At 39.7% G+C, this 23849-nt stretch overlaps 1 protein-coding gene across 1 annotated transcript; it reads left to right on the top strand.

The window, feature by feature from the left end:
• The first annotated feature begins 2464 nt into the window (after positions 1 to 2464).
• On the top strand, positions 2465 to 23593 carry LOC139762743 (flavin reductase (NADPH)-like). Its single transcript, XM_071687869.1, has 6 exons — positions 2465 to 2598; positions 14597 to 14765; positions 15902 to 16008; positions 18442 to 18533; positions 21007 to 21174; positions 23180 to 23593. The coding sequence occupies exons 2-6, from the start codon at positions 14631 to 14633 to the stop codon at positions 23329 to 23331; spliced, it is 654 nt and encodes a 217-aa protein (XP_071543970.1). The 5' UTR covers positions 2465 to 2598; positions 14597 to 14630; the 3' UTR covers positions 23332 to 23593.
• Positions 23594 to 23849: the final 256 nt, after the last annotated feature.

The raw sequence follows: 23849 nt of genomic DNA, 5'->3' as shown, positions 1-23849 counted from the left end.
TATATATATATATATATTTCTTTTCTTTTTCTTTCATACTATTTGCCATTTCCCGCGATAGCGAGGTAGCGTTAAGAACAGAGGACTGGGTCTTTGGGGGAATATCCTCACCTGGCCCTCTTCTCTGTTCCTTCTTTTGGAAAAAAAAAAAAAAAAAGAAAAAAAAAACGAGAGAGGAGGATTTCCAGCCTCCCGCTCCCTTCCCTTTTAGTCGCCTTCTACAACACGCAGGGAATACGTGGGAAGTATTCTTTCTCCCCTATCCCCAGGGAATATATATATATATATATATATATATATATATATATATATATATATATATATATATATATATATATATACATATATATATATATATATATATATATATATATATATATATATATATATATATATATATATATATATATATATATACATATATATATATATATATATATATATATATATATATATATATATATATATATATATATATATATATGAATATGTCGATGGCTCAGACAAATGTATTAATCACAGGTTGGATCCGAACCCTGGGCAGGGCGCCTGAACACCTCGGCCACTAGGTTAAAAGACACACCACAACTTCTGGTGTTTTTACGTGTCTCAGCCTCATCTCAGTGGGGGTAGCATGGACTTTAATCTTATCCAGCTGCGATAGTCGACATTTGTATGATCCATCGGCCTACATATGTCGACCATCGCAGCCGGATAAGATTAAAGTCCATGCTACCCTTACTGAGAAGAGGTTGGGACACGCGTAAAAACACCAGAAGTTGTGTTGTGTGTGTGTGTCTTTTAACCTTCATGCGGCCGAAGTAGCCAGGCGCTCTACCCGTCCTCATCATAGAGGATAGAAAGTAAATTGCAAAGTGACGGGAAAATGATAGTAAACCCCGACTTGTTGGAACAGTTACAGACTGAGAGTACCAAAAAGTATGCATCGCCCTTCGAAAGGACTACTCACACCACGTCTATGGAAAGCGTCGAAACAACAGCGCAATAATGAGAGGATCGTTGTCAGACGTGAGGCTACTTAAAGTACTTACGTCACCCTTGACCGAAAAAATCACTTATTGAAATGAGACCATACTGCAAGGTCACGCAAAATTTCAAGATTAAAAGAATATTCCGAAAGCGCCTTAACTCATTAATCGGCTACGAATACTGTGAAGGATGACATCAAATTAATCTTCTAACGGGTGACTTCGAGCCAGGATAATGCGAAGGAAACGTCAAAACGCACATTGCCCGGAAATCCTAAAATGCCTGTCGTTATCCAGATCTCTTCAACTGCCAACAGGTTGGCCAAGAAGCTGAGCCAGTTGATCTCACCATACATCCCTACACCTTATTCCTTAATGATTGACTGAAGAGTTTATTGATATCCTTAGAAATAAAGAACAACATGGCATCACAGTTTCTCTGGATGTGGAGTCTTTCTTCACAAATGTACCTGCGGAGGGAAGAAGCCCAGAAATAAATTACGAGAAACGTTACGTGCCTGTACCATGGAAGAATCTTTCAGATGACTGCAAGGCAAGCTTTATCGGCGAGTGAAAGAATATGGAAACGTGTGTAAGCAGCACAATATTTTGAGACAGCTGGCGCCGACGTGCGTAAAATAAGTGGTTTACCTTAAAATAAAGCACGTTTACCTGAACCGTGGAAAAAAATGAAGAAAAAAATAAATCTGAGATTAGCAGTTGAGCGAATTCAACTTGAGGATTCGTCGAATCAGTAAGTTGTGAGCATTTGCATGAGGTAAGAAGGCACGAAAGGACAGTGTTTTTAAAAATGAGTTCAGGCCATCACTGGAATCGTCATGGGCCACATGCATAGCGAGAGAGTGTGTGGTCTTAGAATTATCTTTAACACCTGAAGAAGTTGTTAAAGATCTTTCGGTTGGTGGATGTAACTTACGTTGACGGCCTTAATGAACCTGGCAATTGATAGGCCTAAAGCCCAGCCAACCAACTAACTGAAATCGTAGTCCTCCAACTTATTATTCACTATCCCGCCGAAACAACGTTTGCATTGTTCACATACATCAACTGAAATCACGTCAGCCAAAGCATAAATGTCAAAGCCGGAGTAGTGTTTCTGCGTGTAGAGTATGTGCCTGGGTAATACCAGGACACGTCTCGCTGACTCATTGTGATAGGGCATTTCTCCGATGTAAAATGTCCAAAATGAACTACGAAAACAAACTTTCCATAACTATCTTACTATAGAAAATTACAGATAACGTTACCACGTATGGAACTCGATAATATCCAATCACCAAAACATTTGTTTTATTTTTTTTTTTGTAAAGAATCACATTATCTTATCAAGCCATTTCTCGAATATTTGTCATTTCGAGAAACTACAGTGACACGTACAAAACCTAAGCAGATGAAAAAGAGTCAGTGCTCAAAGTATTAGATAAATAAAATATGGCCCCTTGGCCAAGGCTGTAGCAGCAAAACCCTGGAGATTTGGCACCGGCGCCTCGGTGTGGTGAAGGTCAGGCGGTGGAGTCCAAGAGTGTGTCAGTAACACGGCGCCTTGAGCTTCGGTTGTTTGTCAAGTTGTTCGAGCCCGACATATCAAGTGAGTCTTATTTATGAGTTTTTATTTGGTCTTTGGAGACATACTGATGTTTGTTTATGTTAATGTTTTACTGTACAGGCATAAAATGAGGGGTGTCAACCTCGTCCGGAACCATTTTATCGTGACGCAAATATGTTGAAGCATGAATTATCAGTCCCTGCACTTGAAGCAAGCTACTGTGTAAATGGGTCTTTTGCAACACCGGTTTGAACGGTGCTTGGATTTTGTTCTAACATAACAACTTAGAGAGAGTATCAAGTAAAATGTATCGAGGAACTTGACCTCTTCAACGCATGTCCAACTCACGATCTTATTTCCCCACTTGAGGTAAAAATACGTATAATATGAGAGCAAGAGTAGAGCAGATGATTTGTTAAAGTGTAACAAGTAATTATGACCACATTAATGAAGTAGTCTGCCAACCATTATATTGGTACGAGTAGGTTAAATGTTATTGATTTTTTTTTTTTTTTTTTACCTTCCTTGGAATACTCTTACTAGATTTATCGACTTTTCGTAAGAGTTTAGGAAAGTTCTGAGTGGAGAGTTCTGAATTGGGATTTTCACTGAGAAAGACAGCATAACCTTATGTTGGCGACAGATACGACCTTGCTCTCCGACGTTTCCCGCTGGATTTGTTCGCACATTAGTACTGATAGTTGTAGGAAAACCTTTTCCTCCAAAGGAAAACTCTGTATGTTCACGAGAAAGAAAGTTGCGCAATGTCGCCATAATACCGTTTGATCCACCATGGCCGATGTACAGAAAAATTAAGAATTGCAAATTAAACTTTCCACTAATAATGCGTACCTACAAAGCCTTTTATATCATTACCTATTTAAAGTGCATTACTCTTACAGAAATACAATTTAAAGGCATTTCTATTTTCATATCAGATATACAGATGTTGATATGGTATGGATATAAGAACGCACTAACCTAGTGGTAAAACAAATGTACCTTTGACCTCAAGTAAGCGAAATATACCATAGTCTGCTGCAACTGTTGGATTTATTTCAGAAAGACATTGTCAGATTAAATTTTAACAACAGACCAAAAACAGAATTAAACTGTCAGGGGCAGTTGACCCGAAAGATTAATAGGAAGAATCGATGTTGCATCTTTCCTTTTCAAATTTATGAGATTACAGTCGCAACTCGCGAGGGAAAATTAAGACTCGGGATTGACATGATTTGTGCCGGTAACACCGGCAAATAAATGATATTGTGCGCCCTATGCTCATGCTGTGAACGGTAGCGCAAAATGATTACAGAGGTCATAAAGGGTCTTAGATCCCAGAGGGTTGATGTAAGTTGTTACAATTCATTGCAGGTATTTCGTTACATACATTACTTAGTTTTATATGCTAAGTTTTACCTCTTAGAAGCAAAAAATAGATACAAACTTAAGATCTGAGTATCTTCTTATTAACAGTAAGTTGTGAAATGTCGTGCAGGGTTTGTTTAGACCTGTTCCTAAAAAGCTCTATTTTTTCACAAAGTTTTAGTTTGTGTCCAAATCTCTGACCACAAATTTTAGTTCACACCATTGATATCTCCATATATATATATATATATATATATATATATATATATATATATATATATATATATATATATATATATATATATATATCCCTGGGGATAGGGGAGAAAGAATACTTCCCACGTATTCCCTGCTTGTCGTAGAAGGCGACTAAAAGGGGAGGGAGCGGGGGGCTGGAAATCCTCCCCTCTTGTTTTGTTTTTTTTAATTTTCCAAAAGAAGGAACAGAGAAGGGGGCCAGGTGAGGATATTCCCTCAGAGGCCTAGTCCTCTGTTCTTAACGCTACCTTGCTAATGCGGGAAATGGCGAATAGTTTGAAAGAAAGAAAAAAAAAAAAAAATATATATATATATATATATATATATATATATATATATATATATATATATATATATATATATATATATATATATATATATATATATCTAGCTGTCACTCAGTCTCTAGCTGACAGCTAGAGACTGAGTGTGAACGAATGGGGCCTTTGGTGTTTTTCCTGGCGCTACCTCGCACACATGAGGGGGGAGGGGGTTGTTATTCCATGTGTGGCGAGGTGGCGATGGGAACAAATAAAGGCAGACAGTATGAATTATGTACATGTGTATATATGTATATGTCTGTGTGTGTATATATATGTGTACATTGAGATGTATAGGTATGTATATTGTGCGTTTGTGGACAAGTATGTATATACATGTGTATGTGGGTGAGGTGCCTGAGGATTGGCGGAATGCGTGCATAGTGCCATTGTACAAAGGCAAAGGGGATAAGAGTGAGTGCTCAAATTTCAGAGGTATAAGTTTGTTGAGTATTCCTGGTAAATTATATGGGAGGGTATTGATTGAGAGGGTGAAGGCAAGTACAGAGCATCAGATTGGGGAAGAGCAGTGTGGTTTCAGAAGTGGTAGAGGATGTGTGGATCAGGTGTTTGCTTTGAAGAATGTATGTGAGAAATACTTAGAAAAGCAAATGGATTTGTATGTAGCATTTATGGATCTGGAGAAGGCATATGATAGAGTTGATAGAGATGCTCTGTGGAAGGTATTAAGAATATATGGTGTGGGAGGCAAGTTGTTAGAAGCAGTGAAAAGCTTTTATCGAGGATGTAAGGCATGTGTACGTGTAGGAAGAGAGGAAAGTGATTGGTTCTCAGTGTATATGTAGGTTTGCGGCAGGGATGTGTGATGTCTCCATGGTTGTTTAATTTGTTTATGGATGGGGTTGTTAGGGAGGTGAATGCAAGAGTTTTGGAAAGAGGGGCAAGTATGAAGTCTGTTGGGGATGAGAGAGCTTGGGAAGTGAGTCAGTTGTTGTTCGCTGATGATACAGCGCTGGTGGCTGATTCATGTGAGAAACTGCAGAAGCTGGTGACTGAGTTTGGTAAAGTGTGTGAAAGAAGAAAGTTAAGAGTAAATGTGAATAAGAGCAAGGTTATTAGGTACAGTAGGGTTGAGGGTCAAGTCAATTGGGAGGTAAGTTTGAATGGAGAATAACTGGAGGAAGTAAAGTGTTTTAGATATCTGGGAGTGGATCTGGCAGCGGATGGAACCATGGAAGCGGAAGTGGATCATAGGGTGGGGGAGGGGGCGAAAATCCTGGGAGCGTTGAAGAATGTGTGGAAGTCGAGAACATTATCTCGGAAAGCAAAAATGGGTATGTTTGAAGGAATAGTGGTTCCAACAATTTTGTATGGTTGCGAGGCGTGGGCTATGGATAGAGTTGTGCGCAGGAGGGTGAATGTGCTGGAAATGAGATGTTTGAGGACAATGTGTGGTGTGGGGTGGTTTGATCGAGTGAGTAACGTAAGGGTAAGAGAGATGTGTGGAAATAAAAAGAGCGTGGTTGAGAGAGCAGAAGAGGGTGTTTTGAAATGGTTTGGGCACATGGAGAGAATGAGTGAGGAAAGATTGACCAAGAGGATATATGTGTCGGAGGTGGAGGGAACGAGGAGAAGTGGGAGACCAAATTGGAGGTGGAAAGATGGAGTGGAAAAGATTTTGTGTGATCGGGGCCTGAACATGCAGGAGGGTGAAAGGACGGCAAGGAATAGAGTGAATTGGATCGATGTGGTATACCAGGGTTGACGTGCTGTCAGTGGATTAAATCAGGGCATGTGAAGCGTCTGGGGTAAACCGTGGAAAGCTGTGTAGGTATGTATATTTGCGTGTGTGGACGTGTATGTATTTACATGTGTATGGGGGTGGGTTGGGCCATTTCTTTCGTCTGTTTCCTTGCGCTACCTCGCAAACGCGGGAGACAGCGACAAAGCAAAAAAAAAAAAAAAAAATGTGGGCGGGTTGGGCCATTCTTTCGTCTGTTTCCTTGCGCTACATCGCTAACGTGGGAGACAGCGACAAAGCAAAATAAAATATATATATATATATATATATATATATATATATATATATATATATATATATATATATATCTTTTTTTTCCATACTATTCGCTATTTCCTGCGTTAACGAGGTAGCGTTAAGATCAGAGGACTGAGCCTTTGAGGGAATATCCTCACTTGGCCCCCTGCTCTGTTCCTTCTTTTGGAAGATTAAAAACGGAAGGGGAGGAATTCCAGCTCCCCACTCCCTTCCCTTTTAGTCACCTTCTACGACACACAGGGAATACATGGGAAGTATTCTTTCTCCCCTATCCCTACATTTGAATAAATACCCACTGTAATGCATTTCAACACAACCATTCACTTGTAGAAACCTTCGGGATACTACAGGAAAGTTGCACCTCTTCAACCTCGTTCCTTATCCGCCCCAGCTGTCTGCGTATCGTTTACATGAGCCAGTCACCGCTCTAGATCCCTCGGGAAAACATGTCGACTTCCATGAACGAGAGTAACGGAAAAGTAATGACGTACAGCTCACGCGATTTAAGTTAATCCCTTGGTAAACTGACTCTTCCTTGATACATAAAACTCATCCAGAACGACCGTCCCGTAAAGTTTAACATCCAAATAACTCAAAAGCCGCAAAGTTTTCTTGGATGCAATGTCTCCTTACATACCACCCTTGTTTTCAGCTTGTCCTCACTCTCTTAGCGAGTTCATGATACACCCCTACCCCCTTGACACTTTATAATTGCCCCCCCCCCCCTCACCCTCCCTCGAACAAATCTTAGATATAGCAACAGTCCAAGGACTTGCAAAATGCTTTTCTGCTGGAGAGCGTCCTTAGGCTAGTCATGCGCACAAGTCGTGATCAAAGACTGAGCAAATCACTAACTGCGCACGCCACCGTTGAAGTGCTGATGTTTAAGTGTTCTTGTGGCTGGCTGGCTGTATAACCAATCCGGTGCTTGCAAGTTATCTCCAGTGTCTTTCAGAATAGTGACCTAGAGGTAGTCAGGTCCTCTTAATACCAGATAAAGAGGTTATACGAACAGTAGTAAAACGATATTTTCCTTATTATGGGTGTCCCAAAAAATGTACTCACTTTTTGACACCGTATAAGTCACTGATTTTTTTTCGGGATCATTTGGATCTAAAAAAAGATTCAGCGAGTTATAAGGGTGTCAAAAAGTGAGTACATTTTTTGGAGTCTCTCTCTCTCTCTCTCTCTCTCTCTCTCTCTCTCTCTCTCTCTCTCTCTCTCTCTCTCTCTCTCTCTCTCTCTCTCTCTCTCCAGTAAATTATATGACACCAAAGTGGGGAATGTTACCAGGGGTTGGACCATCAGGCGGTAGACGGCTAGGTTGCTGCCGTGATATACGTGAGGAGGCGAGATGCGCATGACTAATGTCCGGTTGATTGCGTGCTTTTGCACGATCCGGCGAAGAGGCTGTCGGTCGTTTTCAAAATTTCTACGCTTTGATCAATGGCGCATTAAGGATTTGGGGATCCTGTGGCTAAGATATTTCTTCTTACCCCCCTCCCCCCAATCTGAGCATATAGCTGAAAAATGTCCCTAAATCATGTGCAGTATATTACATATGTATTTCTAACTAGAACTACTCAAGCTTCACATCTTCAGAGTTTTGGTTATTTCGTCACAAATACAGATATGTGTAAGACCAGTAAAACACATGCCTATAGAACAACATAACCCACTCACAGTACTTGCCACTACCTGTCCGCTAACAACAATGCTAGGCTACCATATGAATGATGTAGGGCTCCTGGTTGTAGTTTTCTTGCGACGCAGGTGAGTGTGCCCTAAAAGCACTATCAACACAACATGCCAATGAAAAGGTCAGCACTTTCCACCATTGATTTTCGAACATTATTTCCGCTGCTGACGGCGGGGCTTCCCCAGCCTATCGGGTCTTGGACATGATTTAAGGAAAGACAGATCCTCTCATTTTCAGTAATCCCCCCCCCCCCCACACACGCCCCGGCAATCGAACCCTTGACATAGTTTAAGGAAAGAGAGATCAGTTCATTTCCAACCCCCCCCCCCCTCCTCCTCCAGGTGATCGGGCCCTGGGATAATTTAATGACAGTCGACAGTCGGATCCTTCCATTTTCACCCCACCCCGTCCCCAGATTACCGGATCCTGGGATGAATAAGAAAAGTAGGATCGTTCCCAGAACCCCTTCCCCTCAGGTTATTGGGCCAAAGGGTAACGTAAAAAAAGAAAAATCATTTTTAGGATCCTCCTTCCTCAGACCATCGGACCTTGGGGGGAGGGGTTGGTTTCCCCCTTAATACGTCACTGGCTCTGGTAAGTTGCCTCTCCGTAGATCAGCAAGCCAAAGTTCACTGAAGTTCGTTGGTGTTGCCATATGGAGTACCGCGACAGGTACCAGAGAATCGAAGAGACGAGCAGGAAATCGAGTGAGGTTACCGGAATGCGTTGTTTACTGTCTGGATGGAAGTCGTTATCACTGTGTTTAGAACTAAGGTCTGGAGGTGAAGGCGAAAGATCAGGAGAGGAGGAAGGAGGCCCATTGCATGAGGCCCTTGAAGAGGAATCGTTTAGCAGTAAGAGTGGTTGGATTAGGACTCAGGGGCCGGTAACACAGCAGGAGGAAGGTTATCCCGGGCAGAAGAGTCTGGCAGCGATGGCCATGAAGAGGATGGCGCCACAGGGTTGACCGGAAACTTTTGAAACGCCTGGTTTCAAAAGTTGTATAAAACATAATAGTACTCTTGTGTTACCATACTGATAAAGGAAACTAAAAGAAACTATAATTGATTTATTTGTTTACAATACTTTATATATGAATATTATAGAAGTTAGTGGGCATGCGATATAGGTACTGTATGAAATTGATCACGAATGGCTATGAGTCCAGCACTGGAGTCCAAAGCGTAGGTGGTTTTACGTTGCCGGTATGCTGCGGTTCGGTAATGTTGTAGCTTTGTAGCTGTATTTGTTTTAACTACTGTTCGTGTCAGCGTTAATAGTTGACCGATCTGTTGCATAGATCTAAATGGTTCAAAGTAAAGAGATGACAAAATGATACAAAAATAGTATTTGTCATCGTCTTACATCGTTATTAGTGTATCATCTGATTTTTCTGATATAAATGAAAATCCATCCCCTTCTTGGAGAAACCTAATCTTTTAAAAAGATGAAACAAGTTTACGTTTTAAATAACCCGACATCATTAATTTCAATCATATTTCAATTAATGATTATCTCTCCGGTTTGTAGCAAGTTCAACATTTAATTTCCATCATATTTTAAGGAAGTTACTATGTGTTTGACAGGTCGTGATTACACATTGTCGATTCATCGAAATCCAAGAGCCGACAAATTACACTGCCAACAGACCTGAATGCAGGTTAATTGAGGATGCAAAGTAGTAAACTATTGATAGTCTTGACTTTCTTTCTGGTAAAAGACATTTACTATGCAAATGATATATGTTACCTTTGTGTCATCGTCAATCTTCTTAAATCACAGAGTCCAATGCCGTTTTGTTAGAGAAACTTCCCCTTATCAGTATTTAATGATGTTTATGGACTAGTCATATTTCAAAAACAGGAATATATAGTTGATATTCAAAATAAGAGACATGCGATGCCTGATGTCTCTCTACAATGTTCATAAAAGGAAAAAAGTAATTTTCATAACATTATGATTACCCCAGACCCAATTTTTATATATGACTTCTGGTGTTACCCAGGTCCTTCCTAAGGCATAGGCAATTCAATGCTGCGCTACTTCCAGTTGCAGGGAAGTGAGAGGTAAGTTCTTTGACGAGACCGTACTCCCAATGATACTACCTTCTAAATGTAACTTTTCACTCGTTGTACAACCTCGAGCAGGCTGAGTCCGGTAGCAGCAAAACGCTTGCCATTATGTTTTCCTTTGCCTATTACGACGGTGCCTATAAGTTGTAAATATATACTACTTCATTCAGTCATAGCATTTCCACAAAGCTCAATTTTTCGGATGAGTTTTCACATTTATGCAACGACGTGCCCGGAAATCTAATCATGTGATCATCTACACAGTGGGTAAGTATGAATTTATCATATATTGTTTTGGAGTATCGTGCTCACAGAAATGTGACCACAGACAGACAGGTGCAGAGGTGACATTTATGTCATGCATACACTACGTGTAATGGCGGAATATAAAAACAAAGCAGTCGGAGGTTAATCGTTTCTCTAAAGGAAGCTGTTTTTCCTGTCAGTGTGTCCGCTACCATAACCAATAAGAATTAGTTCTTTTATTTATTTTCATGTATTTGCCACACGTGGGTTTATTATCTGACTACTGGGACTGTTGAAAGCTGCGACATGGAAAACCGTCGTAAACAGGACTAACATACTACATTAACCAAACATGAATATGTTCACCTTAAGTAATTAATTAATTTCCTGTCTTCCCGATTCTTGCGAGTCTCGGCAGGATTTGTATCCTGAGCATGCTTTGTTCCCTGATTGAATTCCAGAGTAATTAACTTTCAAAAGTAAATGTTTACACTGACAGTATATGGCTGTCTTGCTGGGGAAAAAAAGCCTCCATGAATGCGGTATGTTAATAGCTGGCAAATATTCATAGATACGGAAGGTACTGCGTTTATGTTCTTTCCGAAAGCGACCAGGAAACTATGCTTCCGTAAAGGAAAGGCTGAGAGAAAGTATTCCATCTCTGAATTCCAGGGAAATTGAGAAAATCATGGCCTTGCAAGTTAGGGGTCGTGTTGTCGTCGTATGTCCGCCAGTGCAGTTGTTCCCACTACCCGGATGTTGCCTCCAGCTCCCTCCTTTCCACTTGGTCGCTCAGATAAAACTAACCAAATATATATTTTAAAAGCCCGCTTTGTCTAATGCGTAAATTTCTTATACTTAATATGTGTTAGGTTAGGCTTGCTTAAACGTGATTTCCTGTCTTTTTGTCTAAATTTGTATTTAACCTAATATTACCGAATAGATATATGCTCCGTCTCTTTCACCGCGACTACCGTGATAATATTTGTTGATAACTAAGAAAACTGGAGTAATAATGATTAAAGATAATATTTTCAACTTTGATTATTATGATGTTTACTTCGAGTGATTTATATTAACAGCAGTAGCTCTACTTCAAGGTATTAAATGCTGTGTATCTCTTTGATAAGACGAACCAAGTGGCAATCTTAAATGTCCTTAATTAATGCCAAAATGAATGGATACAGAAACACTAGTAAGCACCAGTATATAGTCTTTAACATAAAAGAATAGTGTACAAAGTAGATATGGAATATAGTGTTAATAGTTGTTACTACTTTGCGTGATTACTTTATGAGAAGTGAAAACACAATGACTGTCATGTATGTGTACGCCTGTTGTTTGATTTTATGGTTGCTGGGTGCTAACTGGTCATTTAACCAGAAATCGTAATATCATAGTGATCATAAATTACTGCACACATATTCATACCTATATTTGTCCTTATTGAATACGTTGACCACAATACATTGATAATTGTTCAGTTGTAAAATTTCCCAATCATTGGTCTTACACTGGTGGACTGCTTCCCTGTTGATATGCGAACCAACGGTTTTCTCCGCTTCGAAGGGGATGTCTTATTTACGGTATAGAGAAGCTCTACAGTGCTCTCTCTCTCTCTCTCTCTCTCTCCCCCCTGACGCAACGGGCCCTTGAGAATCTTGGAAAACGTGCAAGTGTAAGTGGTGCGACCTGGATCACGTCGTGAGGCTGTCTTGGGTGAAGTCGTCACCACTGTGGTCGGAGCTGGAGCTCGGGGATGAGGGCGAAGGATCGGTGGGAGGAAGGTTGGTCGGTGACAGAGGATCCGCCAAAAAAAGTGGAATCAGCGGGTAGGTAGAAGAGGGGCTGGAAAGCTTGACCCTGAAGTCGGCAGCACAGGAGGAAGGGCATCCGGTGCAGGTACTACTAGCAGTGATATCCCTGGAGAGGCTGACGAGGAATCCTAATGCAGTCCTCGTTTTCAGTTGGGATTTTGAGACTTAACATTATGGCCGAATTCCTCAGCTAATAGAAAAAAGAAATGTCGCTTTGGCCGAATTCCTCAGCTAATAGAAAAAAGAAATGTCGCTTTGGAGCAATAAAAGTCGCAAATAGCGCCTCTGGGAAACTACATTTTGCGGCCTTGTTAAACTGGTATCACTTCTCGTCAGTGTACGCAGATGAAGTACGATCCTGGCAGCCTGTCTTCAGATTTCTCACGTTCTGGTAGGTACACCTTTGGAGGTAGACGTCGTTCAGCGGGTGTTTAAAATTCGTTTAGGATGTTGTTGGAATTGTTGTCGTTGTTCCCATATATCTCCTGGTTATTGAATTTAGGCAACTCAGGCCTTATACTGTTTGTCCGCTTATAGTTGTAGAATGACCATGACTAACTCACTAACGCGCAAGTTGTAGATGATATATAACAAGAGTTTATGCGTTTATTTCATTTTTTTAACACCACTAGTAATTAAACTTTTAATTTCTTTACCTTGGAGGGTTTCAGTCGCGAACAAAATTCTACATTAAGGCTAGAACCTTAACAAAAATACTGAGTTTAATGAAAGGGTAAAATAAGAAAGGAGGGAAAGTATTTATGAATTTTGAAGTGAAAGACCCGTATTTACGAATTTTGAAGGAAATGGAAAACCATTCTTTTGAAATGTGCCAGGTCATAGTTACTGGGAAAAGACATGAGAGGGTAGAGTTCCAAAGCTTCGAGATGCAGGGAAAGAAACATTTATCAAAACGGCCCACCCTCGAGTAGCTAACGGTTACACTATAGTCATGTGACGCTTCATCTTGCTAAGTACTGCGTGGCCTAGATTGTGGTGGGGACACACAAGCAGCCAGGTTTCGGAAGCAGAAACGAAATTAATACCTGCGGAAGAAATTAAGCCAACATTTCGGCGTAAGGCAAGTGGATCAAGTTTTGAATTTAGCCTGGGAGAGTTGATAAGTTGGATCTAACTTCGACTCAACTCCGTCAAGTACGGTCGCAGGGCTAGAACCACCCAAGATGTGAGAGCAGTACTCCATACAAGGACGGATCAATCCTTTGTATAAAAGAAATTTGGACATCTAAACAGGACCCTCGGTTTCTTAGATGCAGACTTAGTTATTTCTGTAATGTGGGGTTTCCAAGATAGTATGTTCGTTAAGAAGGGGAATTACATAAACGTTGAAGGAAAGAGGAAAGTTATCGGAGACAATAAACTGACCAGATTTTGTCTACTCCATTGAGATAGCCTTACCACCTTTGAGTTTGTTGAGGAAGATGTGTCGAAACGAGATGCAGATGGAGTGAAAGAATGAACAGAATTGAAGGATGTTAGGGTATGAGTACGTTTTGTTATTTGTAAGAGAAAGGAGATCGTTGATATAAATTAGAAAGAGTGTTGGAGACAGGACAGACCTTGAGGGATTGAACTGTCGATGGAAGAGGGGAAAGTGATCCACCAACAACCACGGACATAGATCAGCCAGAGAGGAAGCTATATATAACGGAGCAAAGTGAGGAAGTCAGAAGACGGGAGATTCGAGACGAGACCCCCAGTGCCACACTCGTCAAAACGGCAGCTACAAAGGATTTCCCAAAATCTTTCAGGGATGATGACCAGACATTAGTGAGATAAGAAGGAATATTGTTAGGGAATCTTGCCTTATGGGAGCCATACTGATCATCAGATAGAAGACTGTGAGATTCAAGATGTATGAGAATATGGGAGGTGAGTAGGGATTCAGAGACTGGAAATGGTAGATGTCAAAGCAACTGGACGATAGTTAGAGGGGTTAGAACGGTCACCCTTCTTAGGAACGGGATGGCCAGACGCATGCTTACAAGAAGGAAATGTTTTGGTTTTAAAAAGAAACGACAAACAAAAACAGGTGCAGGTTTCAAAGGCACACATTTCCAGTACACAGAATGGATGCCAATAAGACCATAAACCTTGCTTGTTTCCGGAGAAACTTTTCCAAGTTAGAAAAGAGAATTTACTCACGTCTGCTACTGTTTTCTTTCATTTTTGCATGTAATCATTGTTCTGGCTAATGTATACATCTTATCAAACTCCAGGCCTATCGTCATAAGAGCTTGTGGCACCAAGAAGATGAAGTTGGCTGTACTGGGAGCAAGCGGGCAGACAGGCCAGCAGTTTGTCCAACAGGCGCTAGACGCAGGACACTCCGTCACAGCCATCGTCAGGAACCCCACCAAGATCACAGTAACACACGACAACCTCGCGGTAAGTCTGCACAACCCCAGGATACCATCAGTCCCACTAAGAGGATGGGGAACCCGTGGCAAAATCCCCGGGCCTAAACAGGGCCTGGACAAGATTAGATGAAATTTTAAAGTATTAATAGTGACCAAACAACAAAATATTAGCAAACAAAAAAAAAATCGGTAATTTTCTTCCTTCTTGCTCTTACCCGGAACCCCCAGCACCCTCTCCGGGACGGCCAAAGTGGGCCAATGTCAATTCTTCTTCGGGCCCACGTCAGCTCTCGTCGGCCCTGGATATCACACGACAACCTGTCGTTAAGTTTGCACACCTTTTTGTTATCACACGACAACCTTAGGGTAAATCAATACCTATAACAAACCCACTTCACACGACAACTTCACAGTAAGTCTACACACCCTATAACAACTTTACGATGTCACACAACCTCTCGGTAAGTCTTTACAACGAGAGTAACCCCAGAATGAATTAGGCCAACAGTTAACCTCGCGATATGGCACCTTATAAACAAGCTCAGTGTACTTACTGCATCCCTGAATAACTGCATAGTGAGTTGGTACATTCCGAAGCAAATTTAAGTGAAGTTGATTATAACCAACGATATTGAGTTTGAATGGGAAGATAATATCAGAATTGTAATAGGAGTGCTTAACATGACCAGTGGTTCAGTAGTTCTTATGGTCTTTTCTGAGAGATATGAAGTAAATCCTTTCACAGTACTGTTGTTTAAATCGTTGCCTCTAAAACACTGTATTATCTTCCCTTTCAAGCACCGTCAAGTAAACTTAAAAAATTTACCACTTTTTGACAAATACTGCATATCCATATTTGACACCGATATTTTTTGATTGATATTTAATATAAAAAGGTTCATGTTATAACCAATATAGACATTAAAATAAACCCTACGTTCAAATGCTGTTCACGGAAGCTTAACATAGCTATCATCCATCCCAGATAACACGCCACTTGAGTTGGACATTGAATAAATTCATATAGTGTTTACGCAGTCATAACCTTTTTATATATTACTACCTGGTGAATAGAATTTTATTAACTTATTATTCCCTTTTCTCTGTCTCCTGCAAAGTGAGTGAACATTCTTCTTGATAACTTTCTTACTGATAACATCAAAGGTGGTCGAGGGCAACATCTTCGACGAGTCGTCACTCTCGCCAATCATTTCCAACCATGATGCCGTCGTATCTTGCCTAGGCTTCCCAAGAAACCCTCAACCGGTCACGTGAGTCCACTTATTTCGTTACGATGTGAGTTAGGATTAGGCTGTGATCTGTAGTTGTAAGTCAGCCTGAGGCTAGAATCTAGTTGTAAGTTAGTTTAAGGCTAGGATCTGTAGTTGTAAGTCAGGATAAGGCTAGGATCTATGGTTGTAAGTCAGCATTAGCCTAGGATCTGTGGTTGTAAGTCAGCATTAGGCCAGGATTTGTATTCATAAGTCAGCATTAGGCCAGGATCTGTAGTTGTATGTCAATATTAGGTTAGGATCGGTAGTTGTAAGTCAACATTAGGCTAGTATATATAGTTGTAAGTCAGATAATGCTACGATCTGTAGTTGTAAGTCAGTATTAAGCTGGAATCTGTAGTTGTAAGTCAATATTAGACTAAGATCTGTAGTTGTAAGTCAGTATTAGGCTAAGATCTGTAGTTGTAAGTCTGTATTATATAACAACTAGTGCCTTAGATGTATGAGTGGGCAATATTCGTATTTGTTCACGTAGCAAAAGGCTCTTGAGTTTTTCTCGTGCTTTGGCGTTCGTTAACTTTTCACATTTCAATCTCTGAAAATTGCAGAACCAGTCTGTATACTTGGCATGGATGGTCCGTGTGTGGTTCCATTTCAAAAATTGTCAGATGACCTCGACCACCATCCAAGATGACCTGTTATTAATACGTAATTTGGCTAATATAAATCCAAGTGAACGACACAGGCTCGTGTGTAGTGCTCACAGCTCAAGTATTGGAACTCCTGAATATATTTTCATCAGTATGTGTACTCTTACGCAGGAACTATACTTATGTACCGTCATTGATATGCACAAGTAAAAGTGCCTCTACCGCATTAACTTAAAACTATCAGTCAGAATTGTGTGGTAATATACATTATGAAATGACAACCCTGTAACTGCTAGCCCTCGCAAGTTTAGTTCTTACCTTTATGCCTCATAACGTGGTTTTGTACGCAGATATATATTCAGATCAAAATGACTTTCAAACGGAATCCTTTACCTTGTCTGGAACACTTCTGGAATCGTCGAAGCTTTTTGACTGAATCTGAACAAAAGAAAACAAAACTTTAAATCAAATGTAGAAAAATGTTTTACATTTGTGGGAAACTGAATCATGTGTTACAGACCAAATAACCTTATACGTTTTAAAGAAAAACAATGACAAACAAAATTCACAGGGGGTTATATTTTACAAATATGAAGATTTCAAAATTGTTCCTTATTACAACGGAAATGAGATGTCTTTTGAAGTCAGTCAAGAGGTGTTACTGGATTCCACCTGCAACGAGGGCATCTTTTAAGGAATTTTCTCTCCTGGGGTAAATTTCCAGAAGGGCCCATATTTTTGCATGGAGGTAAGTAATAACTATCATGATAGAAAGCTCACAATGAAAATAACAATTCGCATTATTATGATAAGACGGGCCTCAAAGAGCTTAAAGTTTCTTGGAGGGAAAAATATTTTTTTCTCCTGATCACTGGAGGAGTGGAGAAGAAAGGATCTACTGGGGGTATTATCCCACTAGTGTTGAAAATGCCCGGCCTGCAGGAGCTTACACCGCGAGTGAAGTCACCATTGGCAGGCCTTTATCACTAGGAGTACAGTTTCGATAGAGAACTTCCCATTCCAAAGGAGTCCACATTTCCTTGCTACAGGAAGTAGCATAGCCTTAGGGTGCAGGAGCTTGTGGAGAGATCCTAGGCAACACTATGACTGAGAGAAAGGTCCTGGGATGATTATGAATTGAATAAAATCATCCCGAAGATACGGTTAGTTGTTCGCACTATGATAATCTCGTTTCACATAAAATTCTTTTGGCTTCCTTAGATCATTTGATTATTTTGCTACTATTTTATCTTGTGTTTTATGAGGACAAAAATTGATTAAGGCATCTATGTTGATACTAGTGCCTGGACTCTACAGCATGTGCTTATGAATAGGTGGGTAGGTATTCTTGCTCAAGCACACTTCTTTTTTTTTTCTTGTACGCACAACTGAAAGAATACATAATTATGTACTCGATCTCCAAGTCCGTTTCTAGACCGCCAGCATGTAGGTACACCATGGGTGAAAAGTCACCTTCACAGTTGTTATGGTTAATAGACAAAAGGAGTACAGTTGCCTCAAGGAACTTCTCATTACTTTATTCTTTATCCTTTCCTTGTTACTGAAAATAAAAGTTTTATATTGCTCTTCATATCGAGTTGGTTCATTTCTTGTTCTGTATATCAGAACGGACATTATAGCTGTACATTTCTGGTCGCTTATTTCATGTTTTACTACTTTCAGGAACTTTTTGACATATAGTGCATGATTAGTGTGTGGGAGTTGCGGTCGATCACTTATTACGTGCTAGTAAAGTGGCCGACTTGTTGATAAAGGTTGCAGACCCCTTTACTAAACTAATGAAATTCCTCTTTTCCTGCAGGGGATACACGGAATCTGCCTCAGCCATCATCGGTGCCATGCGGAAAGAGAGCGTCAGTAGGTTCGTGACAATGACATCGTGGTACACAGAGAGTAAGTTGCCTCACTCTTGGAAGAAAGGGGAAGGGAGGGACAAACAGAAGCAGTCAGGCGAAAGATCAAAGGATCAATATTGACAAATTGACACAGATGGATCTTGACTAACGAACACAGTCAATGAGCAACACAGACTTTGCATGTACACAATATAGAATGGGAAAAGAGAAGTATTTTTCACGTTTCATATCTCAGATTGTATACCGATGTTCTCTTCTATTCCCTACTTATATCCTTCTTACACGTGTGCCTCATCACTTCTCATTGAGCATTCTGTATAGTTCTTGGCCAATATCCTTTAACCACATCATTTTCCGTCTTAAACTTCAGTTGAAAAATAACTGAATAAAGAAGTATCGGATGATCTGCCGACTGACACCATGAAGTGTGAACATGTGCGGCAACACATCAAACAGATGCAGTGTAAATATGGTTAGAAACCTATGATGGGACATGGGGTTACCCATCATATTCTAAACAGACTCCCTTAAGTGTCCGAAACCATTCAACTTGCTGTCTGTCGTATTTACTTAATCTATCATTACCTTCTCTCACTCTATGTTACTTTCCATATAAACCATTCGGCTGTAAGCCCTTCCCCCTACCCATTTTTAACTTCCGCTTCCGTTCCCAGCGACATTGCTGCCCAAGTCAGTATATGCCAGCCTTGCTGGTGTATCTTCTGTTTTTCCCGTCATCATTCGCTTTATGAGGTATGTTTGTATTATATACACACCTTGGCTGTTTCTTTATACCCTTTTATTTTCTTTTATTTCATTTGGTTGATTTCATGGTTAAGTCGTCATTCATTTTTTTTTCATCTCGGATTATGAATTTAATCCAGTAAATACCCTTGAAGTTTAAAGAAATATGGTGTCAACATATTTCATGGGCAAGCTCTTGGATTAACTCAAACAGCGATTTGTTTCCTTCTTATTTGTTGCCTGTTTGTTGTCATACTATAAACCTTTTCATGTTCACATCGTACCGAGTGAAAACCATGTGCATTAAAATGAAACTTTGAGCAAATGAGTTTGAATTAAATACCAACCTGTTGTGCGGATTTACGTTTTAATCGTCATGCACTCTTAATTTTCCCCATTTTTCCTTGCGGTTACGTGTATTCGATGTATGTCGTCATTTCTAGCTTAATGGCTGTTTATGATTCGGAAACCATTTGATATAACAATATACATATTTACAGCAGTTTGATTGTCACCATTTTTCATCTTTATTCACTAGAGATATAACGTCTTGAATACTCGAAAGCTGCACCATAAAGCTTGCCCAAAATATTAAGAGCAAAAAGCATATTTAGCTAAATCCGACTCCTATTATTTTACTAGTTTACAAACAGTTCCTTACCTAATATGTACAGTTTGTGGTTAAAGATTTTACTTCTCTATTTGTGATTACACATTAATGATTATATACTAACCCTTGTACATATACCAAATATTCCTAACTGACGACTGCTGTTCAAGGGGCATACTGTAAGCACCTATTTGTGATTACTATTTGTTTTGCGGAGAGTTTTACACTCGTGTTGCCCCGTCTTCCTAACCTTGAATATATGTACCATGTCATATATATATATATATATATATATATATATATATATATATATATATATATATATATATATATATGCACACGCATACATTCTAAATCTATGCCAATTGCCCAGTCTATGAAACAGCTTCTAGGGGTAGACCCATGTGTGCGTGATGCTCAATAACGCTAACTGGGGGTGGTTTACGCATCTGGGGCTCCAGCTCTTAAACTTTTTGTTATAATGTACGCCGGGCTTAATCCTTTCAACATGTCAAATTCTGTTTCAAGACGACTTTACTCATGTGAATTAATTTTGATTAGTATCTTAACACAAGTCGCAAAATGCAAGTTTCTCACAAGCATTTCATTATGCCGTGGATGATTGATTAGTCTACTGTCAGCAATATTCCGTATATGTGTTAGTCTACTCGAGAGGTTATATCTAGCCCACACAAACCTTTCTGGCGTTTTCTTTTGTCTTTTAATATTCTAACTATGTCTGCGTAACTTTCATAATTCCATTTTCACATAATCTTCGTTAGCTTAATCTTCTACAATGTTCCGTATGACTGTTAGTGTGAAGCCTAGGATACCTGGCCCACTCGAACCTTTCTGTCATTTTATCTTTTGATAGCTTTAACTACGTTTGCGTCCATTTTACAATTCCAAATTTCACTGTCCTTGTTATCTTAGTAATCTTCTGCTACTTACATAATATGATATCTTACGTATGAGAATGGTAATGTCAATGAATACATTTTATTAGCTTTGAGCAGGTACAGTATTTTAAGAAAATCAACCAAACTCTTTACTTGAAGCTTTGCTTGAAAATACAGTTAATATTAGAAAAGTATGTATGAATATTATCCATCATAGCAGGTGAAGGAAATACGTAAGAGAATTATTTCCCTGACAGCTTCAGTGGCTTCCAGCATGGGCTTCCTGTTGAACTGGGTGGTGGTGCCTTTTCTGAAGCCCGTCCTGACCAACATGCGCCAGATGGAGCAGTACCTTGAGGAATCGTGTCCAGATATTGACTACACTGTTGTCAGGCCTCCGGGACTGGGGAACGGACCCACGACAGGTGAGAACCAGTACAGATGAGGACACTAATTTAAATGGAACGGAGTGGAGTACAATGGGAAATCTAGACGAGAATCCAATATTCGAGTTGGTCAATTGTTCCCCAAGGCGCGGTCGGGATTATCTTCCATAAACATTGTAGGTTTAGGATGTTAGATTACAGATTATCCCGAACGTGCCGTTCGTAATTTTACTTTTTTTTTTTAATTTTAGGAATGGCTTATTTATTATGTCTGTGGAGCAACCTTTGCATAGTAGCTTGCCCGAGTTGTTTGGCACTTGTTGCTCAGGATAGGTCTTTGTCAACCAAAACAACTATTATATATATATATATATATATATATATATATATATATATATGTTGTTTATATATGATATTTGTTATTGATTTGAGGCAGATAGTGTTATGAATATATCAAAGCTGTTTTATAACTGGCCGTCCGTATCTCAGTATTGCAGTACTGAAGAGAAACTCATATCTGGAAAAGATAAGTAAATATCAGGTCTGCATATCAGAATAGGTTTTTTTTTCTGTCTTCATTTTCATTATGAAATTGATAAAAGAATTCCTAGTATGTGTATAGCAGTCTAGGCGGATGAGTACAGAAATGTTGAGCAGAGGAGTTAGTGAAGAAGAGAACTGAAAGTGTTAGATAACAGTAATAAAAAGTCAGTAATGAGAACCAGTCAAATTAAGGCTGCTGTGATCATGTGGTCAAAGGTGACCTTTTACGAAACGAGGGTCATGCGAAGATAGTTCCTTCATTCTACAGCTTTATACTTCCCTGATATGTTCGCATGTCAGAAAGTAGCTGAACGTGTCAGCAGTCTATATGTCAACCGAAAATCAAATATAAAGCTAGACTGGTTTTATTATGATAGAAATTTTCATTCATTACAGTTCTCATATGGCGTCTGAGGTTGGATGGGTTTTTACAAGCGGTTATATGTGAGGATGCCTGCAGAGATGTGTGTAAATGTAAGGTAGCTTACACCCGGGAAGGTGTGGTGATCCATTCCCAACATACAACTGCTGCCCGGCAGCTTGCACCAGAAGCCTAGCCTATGACAACTACCATACCAGTCTTTGTTACAGATATAACTTTTCTGAAATTTACATGGTCATGTTAACCCTCGTGCGACAATCCACGGACGTCCTTGAATATGCAAGAAAAGATTGATTCGTCTCATCTACAGCTGTGAACGGAGAATATGGTCAGATTGACCTACTTTCCGATACGGATTAGCGGTTAGGTTATTAGTATAAGCCACGAACGAAAGAACAATTATATTTTCAACAAATATAAGAATGACTATTAAAGCAGTGTGTAGTATTACTGTACCGTGTACACAGCTGTTGCTGAGGAGCAGACAGTCCTTTGATATGTATTATTAGCAAGTTTTTTCATCGCTGGCATCTCTTTTAAACATACCAAATGTAAAGACCTTACAGTAAATTTCGATGAGGAAGTAAATGCGAATATAGGTATTTTGACGGGAGTTTACGAGTCTGTGGCAAACATTGGACCACAGTTTGAACGCGATCATATAAGATTATCATTAATGAGAAAATAGTTGATACTTCCTCTTCCGTTGTATTGCTTTTATTATAAATTAACCTTATACTCCAGGCTAAACTTTGTTTCATGGTGTTAACGATAAAAATGACGGCTACCTTCTGATGTACTTAGGTATATTATTGATTTCCTTTTGCCCTGACATGATGCTGTACTTAGTGTAAAACGAGATCCTGGGAAGGCGATTGGGAGCAATTTTCCCCTTACAGATCTTTCTTTATCAATGTACATGAAAATAGGGCTCAAAATAACGTTCCTTGTCACACCATACTTTAAATACTGCTTACTGTCATCGCAAAACAAAATCAGTTATATTGCTAAATGATTTAGGATGTTCCCCTTAAACTTCAGGATTAACTATGATTCTTTCCAGTTACTTGGTTAGGTGAAACCTCTATGAATAACTACTTAAGATGAGACTTGTTGCAGGCAAGCCGATGACGGTGGCGGAGGACTACGTGGTTGGGACAGGCAGCAGTTTTAACCGTGTCCACCGCTCGGACGTGGCTTCCTTCATGCTCTCCTGCCTCCACTCCAATCAGTATGACCGCAAAATGGTTGCTGTTGCCTCAAACAAATAGACAGAATAATTAATGATTGCAGACAATGTAATGTTTAGTGAATTATAGCTCCTATATGGATTTATCATGATTTTTCTTTAGATCTCGAGTATAATTACTGTAAATGAACGCTATTTCCGAAAAGTGAAGTATTTCAAATATTTTTAGTGTCAACTCTTACAAACACTTGAGGAAATGTGATTATTTTCACTCAGGATGGCCATGATAGGGGACATGTTTTGTCTCAATCGCTGTTAAAAAAAAATTACATTAATACTTTTCATCTCAGAGGTATATAATCATTCCTTCCTACAAACACACACTTCCATCGTCGACAAAGAGGAACAAAATATATTCTGTAATCAACCAATGGTAGCGCGCCCTTTTCAGATCATTCCTGTTTCAAAAACGTCCTTGACTATATCACCTTACATCAGAAGAGCTGGTGGACCTAGAATGGTATCAGCCACAGAGAGAAAACAGGAAGCATAGCAAAGTATTCTGAAAACCCTAAATTGTGTTATAATGGAGCTCAACTC

The sequence above is a fragment of the Panulirus ornatus genome, chromosome 1, assembly GCF_036320965.1.
Source record: "Panulirus ornatus isolate Po-2019 chromosome 1, ASM3632096v1, whole genome shotgun sequence".
Classification (NCBI taxonomy): domain Eukaryota; kingdom Metazoa; phylum Arthropoda; class Malacostraca; order Decapoda; family Palinuridae; genus Panulirus; species Panulirus ornatus.
This window is presented reverse-complemented; position numbering and strand designations above follow the sequence as displayed.